Below are 8580 nucleotides of genomic sequence, written 5' to 3' on the forward strand. Positions count from 1 at the left end.
ATTTTGGTGGTGTCACCCCATTTGCAATAAAATTCACATAATATGCATACCATGGGGATTCACTCGAGGTGATTCTAATAAATGCTCATCAGGAAATGTTTCTTTGACCCCCCCCCCGCAGCTACATGGCTCCGATTTTCTAATCAGGACAAGTGATCAGCCACTTGATTCTCTGTCCCTTTTTTATCTCGGATCTCTAAGTTAAATTCTTGCAAGAGAAGGACCCATTGAATTAGTCTTGGCTTGGCGTCTCTCTTTTCAAACAAGAACTTTATAGCTGAATGATCTGTGTAGACACTGATTTTGGTCCCACTAGATAGGATCTGAACTTGTCAAACGCCCACACCACTGCAAGCAACTCTTTTTCAGTAATAGTGTAATTCATCTGGGCTGGATTCAGAGTTTTGCTCGCGTAATAAATGGAGTGAAAAAATTTCTCCCTCATTTTCCCCAAAACTGCTTTGATTGTTATGTCACTCGCATCACACATCAACTCAAATGGATGCGCCCAGTCCGGGGCAATGATAATTGGCGCAGTCACCAATCTTTCCGTCAAATCTTCATATGCTTTCAGACATGCATCATCAAACTTGAAGGGGATGCCTTTCTCAAGAAGCCTGCACATAGGAGAAGAAATTTTCGAAAAATCTTTAATGAAACAATGATAAAAACCTGCATGGCCTAAGAAACTGTGAATGCCCTTGATGGATGTTGGTGGGGGCAATTTTTCAATCGCCTCCACCTTTGCTTTGTCCACCTGTAAACCACTTTTGGACACCTTGTGCCCCAAGTACCTTCACATACCATGAAATGACACATTTTCCAGTTTAGCACATTTGTCTCTTCACACCTAAGAAGGACTTTATCAAGGTTCATTAAATAATTATCAAAAGAACACCCAAACACAGAAAAATTATCCATGAACACTTCTACAAATATTTTAACCATGTCAATAAAAATAGCCATCGTACACCTTTAAAAACTCGTAGGTGCATTACAGAGACCAAAGGGCATTCTCTTGAATGCATACGTGTCATAGGGGCACGTAAATGTGGTCTTCTCTTTGTATCTAGGGCAATAGCAATCTGATTATACCCCGAATAGCCATGTAGGGAATAATAGTATTCCTGTCCAGCTAATCTATCAAGCATTTGACTAATAAAGGGAAGGGGAAAGTGGTCCTTTCGGGTGGCATTGTTTAATTTTCTATAATCTATGCAAATTCTCCACCCAGTCACAGTTCTTGTAGGAATTAGGTCATTATTTTCATTAACCACTACAATCATCCCCCCTTTCTTAGGCACACATTGGACGGGGCTTACCCATTTGCTATCACAGATTGAAAATACAATATATGCATCAAGCCACTTAATCACTTCTTTTCTTACCAATTCTTTCATGATTGGATATAGGCGACGTTGTTGCTCTACACTCGGCTTGTTCCCTTCCTCCATGAGGATTTTATGCATATAGAGGGCTGGACTAATGCCTCTGATGTCAGACATCGTCCACTTAATTGCTTGCTTGTGCTCACGTAACACTCTCAATAGCTTTTCTTCCTGCAATTTAGACAAGTCAGAGGAAACAATAATAGGTAAAGCGTCAGAACCACCCAAATAAGCATATTGAAGGTCAGGGGCAAAGGTCTAAGTTCCAATTTTGGAGCTTCTTCAATCGACGGCTTTGGAGGAGGCCCACTTGGCCTATTTAGGGCTCAAAGGGGTTTAATCCCTGCCTGTAAGCACATTATGCATCTAGGATATGTATAATCTCCTCAATCTCATCATCAATCTCCAAGCTATCGAACAACATGGGTGCTTTCTATAGAGAATCATCTAGATATACACTCGTGTCACTAAGCTACTCATCCACCCCTACAACAGATATCATAGAGAGTTCCTCATAATGGCAGGGAAGTTGGATTGCCTTGTAGACATTAAAAACTACTTCCTCATTGTCCACCCTCATAATCAATTTTCCCTCTCTCACTTTAATAATCACATCACCTGTAGCTAAGAGAGGTCATCTCAATATGATTGGAACTTGTTCATCAGCCTTATAATCTAGGATAATGAAGTCAGCAGGGAAGATGAATTTTCCAATTTACAGCAACACATCTTCAATCACTCCTTCAGGGTAGGCTATGGATCTATCCACTAGTTGCAACATCACAGTGGTTGGTCTTGGAGTTCCCAAACCCAATTTCTTGAACAAAGACAAGGGAATCAGATTTATGCTCTCTCCCAAATCACAAAAAGCATGCCCCACGCCGATATTACCAATTCGCACAAGGATGGTGAAGCTGCCAGGATCCTTAATCTTTTGAGGAAGCTTGTTTTGGACCAATGAAGTGCACTCCTCAGTAAGTGCGACTATCTCGAATTCAGTGAATCTCCTCTTGTGAGCTACTATATCATTGATATACTTAGCATACTTTGGATCACGAAGTACATCTACCAATGGAATATTCAATTGAACCTGGCTCAACATAGAGAGAAATTTGTTGAACGTGCGATCATCATTCTTCTTCTGCAATATTTGGGGGAAAGGTGATGGTGTCCTTGCAGCATTCACCTGCTATGAACTTGCATCATCTTTCTTTGACTCATGTGTTGCTTTACGAATTAACTCCCCCTCAGGTATAGGGTTATCCTTTCTCTTCTTTGGCACTTCTTTTAATTCCCTCCCGTTTCTGAGTGTAACTGCATTAACTTGAGGGTTCTTCTCTGTATCACCGGGAAGAGCGCCTGCATGCCTAGTATTTTGATTTTATGCTAACTACCCCATTTGCCTCTCAAGATTTCTGAAGTTGTCCCTGAGTTGTTGATAGTCAAGCAACAATTTCTTCAACAAGTCATTCGTACTCTCTTCTATTTGTTGGGGTGACTTATGAGGTTGATTAAAATTTCTTTGGGGCCTATGATGATTTTGAGTCGACTTATTTCCACCCCAGGAGAAGTTAGGTGATTCTTCCAATTTGGATTGTAAGTGTTCTCATATTGTGCATATTGGTTCATCAGACCTCTGCTCTGTTTCCCCACATAATAGATAGATTTAGGATTCGTTGGGCACATGTCACTCGTGTGAATGTCAACATATAGTTTGCAGCAAGTAGACATCTATTACACATGTTGCATCTGTTATGTTTGGTGCATTGTCATTCTATTCATCTGATTTGCCAATTTTTCTATATCTGGTCTCATGGCTGAGAAGTCATCAAGCTCAATTACACCGATTGCGTTCTGTTTAATTGTTCTTCGTGATTCCTCATCTCCTTGCCAATTATGATCATTAGTAGTTAATTTGTTTAGTAGGAGCTGGATTTCACTATACGGCCTCGCCATTCAACTACCCCCACAAGCTGAATCAAGATTCATCTATAATGTCTCGTCAAACCCATCAACGAAGGTATGACCCAACACCTCATCAGTCTGACAATGATGCGGGCAAAGTCTGAGTAGCTTCTTGTGTCTTTCCCAAGCTTGATGAAGAGTCTCGCCATCTCGTTGTTGGAATCCAAGAATCTGGCTCCTCGGCAACGTTGTCTTCTTAGTAGGGAAAAAATTGATTAAGAATTTCCTTGCTAGATCATCCCAAGTATGATTTGAGTTCCCGGGCTCTTTTTTCAACCATCAATTTGCTTCCCCTAGTAGTGAAAAGGGAAATAGTGTCAGCCTGACATAGTCCTTGGAAACGTTCGGATAATTATAAATGTCTGTAATTTCCAAGAAGTTTTGAATGTGCCTCTGCGGGTCTTCATGAGATAGACCCGCATATTTTCTTATGGACTGAATCAGATGTACCATGTACTGTTTGAGTTCAAAGTGACCCATGATATCAGGCTTCACAATAGTCCGAGTCATATTAGCAAGATTTGGCCTTGCAGCTTCTATCACCGGACGCTCTTCATTACCTTCCATTTCTATTAGTTGTGGTTAAACTATGATGTCCAACTCTCTTTATATTCTAGTTCTAGCTTTGACTTCCCTCAACACTCTGTGAAGTGTTCTTTCAATTTCAGGATCAAGAGGAAGGAGATTGTTTGTGCTTCTACTCCTCCGCATTCAAGAGAAGAGCCTGTGTTAACACAAACAAGGCAATCTAAAAAATTGAAACTTGAACAAATTAATAAAAGCTTAACTCAGTCAAGTAGCTAATTTCTAAGTCTCCGGCAACGGCGCCAAAAACTTGTTGCGGCCAAACATACTCATGCAAGTATACGTGATCGTCAAGTAATAGAGTAGTGAGTAGAGTATCGTTCCCACGAAGACTTATTATTAACTTTTGACTGATTCAAACTCAAACAACTTATCGATTCAAGAGATTTCTCACAAAATATGTAATTGACTAATTTACCACCTAAAAAACTATCAAGCAATGAAAAAATTAGAAATCAACCACAACACTTAAGCAATTTCGGATAACAATCAGTAGGAGAGAATATTCCAGGGTCATTGGCTAGCTAACAATCATGTTGCATTCTTGGCTTAAAATGACTAATTGAATTATCTGGATTGTTGATTGACCGGGTTGATATTACCCATAAGAGTATGTCGAGTTCTAACTCGCCTATTCAAGCAAACTTAATGTAGATGTCTATGGAATTAAGATTAACAAGAATGCATTTACGCTTCCTATATTTCAACCAAGCAAGGCAATTAGGTATATTTCTATCCTAACCCGTTCCCCGATTCAAGAACTTGCTCTATTTAATTCTATATGTAATCTAGAATTCCCACTTTCGAGTTCAACTATAAATTCGTATATAGTATTTCACTGTTAGTTACTCAGCAAAATAACGAAAACAGATTTTAAATAAACAACCCAATATGATAAACTCAAACTCATCAAATTAAACTCCAAATATCACATTCATGTAGCACCCATGACCCCAGAATATTAGGGTTCTTAGCCACTCATGTTCATACAATTATCAAAATAGTGTTTTCAAACATAAAATCAATTAAAACTAGAAGAATAATGAGAATTGATCAGATCCGTGCTCCCGAGTATTTCGTACTTTGTTTTCCTCTCAAAGTTACATCCTCCTTCAAAGTTGTGTTTTTTGGTGTATATATACCGCACAGAAACAAATCCAGACGAAGCTACCCTTTCCAAGCCGATGTAGGAAAGTACTCTGCGATTTTTGTATACCCGTGCTGCGTGCCGCACCGCACCCCATGGCGCGCTTGTGGAGATCAGCGGGCGTGTACGGGCATGTATTTTTCATGTCAGGCAAGTATTTCACTGCCGCGTCGCGCCCTGCGGTGCCCCATGCAGCACGGCAGTGTCATTTTCTCAGAGTAAAATTGTTTCATCCTCTTTTGACATCCAGACTTGGTGCATGACCTCTGAACACGATCCGGTTAACTTATTAGGCTTTTACTCGGACTTCAAAGCTCCAAATTGATCGATTCAGCTCCAAATTAACTTTTTAGCTTGGAATCACTTCCAGCAAGGCATAAAACACATACTAAGTGTAATTTAGTATTATTTAAGCTCAAACACACGTAAAATGCAAAAATTAGAGTGCACTACTACAACTAAAATACGGGTTTCTAGCTTACCATCAACACGACATAAATACATGACAAAATGCGTTTGTTAATAGACTATTATTACTTAATTTTAATTAATATTACTTAATCATAATACATTGATATAGTACGATATAAACATTGACTGAGGATAAGGAGGGATAACGGAGTCTCAGTTCTCGTAAGTGTATGTGTCAAAATCTAACCAGACAAGAATCGGCGTGAGAAGGGACGAAAAAAGTTACTTGAGACTGTCGTATCCATACCATGCCATAACAATACACACCTCGTCCATGACCAAGGTCATGTATTCAGAACACATGACAGGCGAATTGGATATTACGGCATTTCAAGGGGTCAGCCCGTAATATAGTCAAACGACTTAAGTACTATGGCTAATGACCTTTGAGTAAAGGAGAAGACCTAGTACATAAACTAAGTGAGAAGAAGAAGCAAAGGGAGGGGGGCGGATGAAATCCAGAGGAAGACATGTTCCTAAAAGGAAGAGAAATCTTTATCTCTCTCTCTCCACCACGAAGAAGAAAGAAACAAGGAAGCTCAAATCCTCAATATATGTTGTTTGTCTAATTATATCAAATGTATGGGGTTCTACCTTGCTAAAGATCGGTGACCCTTCTCATTTATGTTTTCATAATTATAAAATGGGTCGTCCTACAACACCCTTCTCTCTCCGCCGACCTATCAGGTCAAGGTAACAGGCAATTTTGTTTGGGCTTAACTTGTCGTTTTTTCTCTTGTGGATCGGGATAGGAACACGAGAATTCACGCAGGTGCGTGAACAAGGAACAAATGCCACTGAATGCATCAGGACAATGTTTCGCACCATACCATCCCGCAAGCAATAGCGACCGAGACCTTCCATATCGTACCATATTACAAATAATGGACAAATGGCTCAGAAAAAGCCAACATTATTAAGAAAATCTCCATGACCTGGGACTGGGCGGTAAGTCTATGGAATAGTCCCTCCAACACAGACAGAACGTAAGCACAAAAAGGTTGCACGGCTGCTCGCCATGGCAATCCTACCTAAGTTCAGCCGACTAGATACTATGAATCACGCCCGAGCTTCATTCGAAATTGATCGAGTCCCAGGGTGTCCAGAAGCACAAGCCACAAAATTCATCGCTCATTCCGCCAAAGAAGGGACTAGATAGACTGGGACTCACCCCGACACACAATACTCTCCAATAAAAGTAAAAATTAAACAAACCAGGACTCACCCCGACGCACAGTACTCTCCAATGAAAGCAAAATTAAACAAACCAGGACTCACCCTGATGCACACATAAACAATTCAACAACGAGTAATGTTCTCCAAATATAAGTAATGCAACAGGAAAATCTCACCATCCCACTAAACCTGCACATCACCAAGTGAAAGGAAAGTTCGACTTCGCTCGAACTCACAACGGGTTACAATTTTGACCTTATCCGAATTTACACCCTTACGGCCATCAGCCATCGCCAAGTAAAAGAAAGTTCGGCTTCGCTTGAACTCACAACGGGTTACAATTCCGATCTCGCTCGAATTGAAACCCTTAAGGCCATCGGCCATTGCCAAGTGAAAGGAAAGTTCAGCTTCGCTAGAACTCACAACGGGTTACAATTCCGATCTCGCTCGAATTTACACCCTTACGACCATCGGCCATTGCCAAGTGAAATGAATGTTCGGCTTCGCTCGAACTCACAATGGGTTACCATTTTGATCTGGCTCGAATTGACACCCTTACGGCCATCGGCCATCGCCAAGTGAAAGGAAAGTTCGGCTTCGCTCGAACTCACAACGGGTCACAATTCTGACCTCGCTCGAATTGACACCCTTACGGCCATCGGCCATCGCCAAGTGAAAGGAAAGTTCGGCTTCGCTCGAACTCACAACGGGTTACAATTATGAACTTGCTCGAATTGACACCCTTACGGCCGTCGGCCATCGCCAAGTGAAAGGAAAGTTCGACTTCTATAAAACTCACAACGGGTCACAATTTCGACCTCGCTCAAATTAACACCCTTGCGGCCATCAGCCATCGCCAAGTGAAAGGAAAGTTCGGCTTTGTTCGAACTCATAACGGGTTATAATTCTAACCTCGCTGGAATTGACACCTTTACAGCCATAGCCAAGTGAAAGGAAAGTTCGGCTTCGCTCGAACTCACCGTTGGTTACAATTCCGGCCTCACTCGAATTGACACCTTTACATCCATCGGCCATTGCCAAGTGAAAGGAAAGTTCAGCTTCTCTTGAACTCACAATGGGTTACAATTCTGACCTCGCTCAAATTGACACCCTTACGGCCATCGGCCATCGCCAAGTGAAAGGAAAGGTCGGCTTTGCTCGAACTCACAACGGGTTACAATTCTGACCTCGCTCGAATTGACACCCTTACAGCCATCGGCCATCGCCAAGTGAAAGGACAGTTCGACTTCGCTCGAACTCACAACGAGTTACAATTACGACCTCGCTCGAATTGACACCCTTACGGCTATCGGCCATTACCAAGTGACAGGAAAATTTGACTTCGCTCGAAATCACAACGGGTTACAATTTTGACCATGTCCAAATTTACACTCCTATAGCCCCTGGCCATCGCCAAACGGAAGTCTTAATTTGACCTCGCTCGAATATACAAGTCAAAACTAACTTCGCACAAGTTGGCAAGTCTGAATTCAACCTCGCCCAATATATAAGTCAAAACTAATTTCGCCCAAATTGGAAAATCGGAAGTCAACCTCGCTCGAATTTGCACATCAAAAGTGACTTCATTCGAACTCACAAAGTGAAATCCGATCTCGCTCGTATCAATCGAATTAAATTCGTCCTCATTCGAATTACTAATTAAAAATCAGGGACTCATTACGGGCAAGTCCAAAGATCTTTTTCAAAAAAAAAGGGAGAAAGAAAGTCAAAAGATATGTAACAAAAGGCAAAGTGACTATTTTGTTCAAAAGATGTACATGCACAGCAGCTGCGCCTAACAAAGGGCCAAAAGCGGGCCCCCAAGAAAAAGATGAAAACAAAAACTAA

At 41.2% G+C, this 8580-nt stretch overlaps 1 protein-coding gene across 1 annotated transcript; it reads right to left on the reverse strand.

Moving 5' to 3' along the window:
* Positions 1–271: 271 nt before the first annotated feature.
* Positions 272–3920, reverse strand: LOC138887692 (uncharacterized). The gene is made up of 6 exons (XM_070169470.1): positions 3804–3920; positions 2108–2529; positions 1613–1703; positions 1323–1559; positions 946–1085; positions 272–794 (listed from the first exon to the last, which is right to left on the reverse strand). Exons 1-6 carry the CDS (start codon positions 3918–3920, stop codon positions 272–274), a joined length of 1530 nt encoding a protein of 509 aa, XP_070025571.1.
* Positions 3921–8580: the final 4660 nt, after the last annotated feature.

The sequence above is a fragment of the Nicotiana sylvestris genome, chromosome 3 (assembly GCF_000393655.2).
Source record: "Nicotiana sylvestris chromosome 3, ASM39365v2, whole genome shotgun sequence".
Lineage (NCBI taxonomy): Eukaryota > Viridiplantae > Streptophyta > Magnoliopsida > Solanales > Solanaceae > Nicotiana > Nicotiana sylvestris.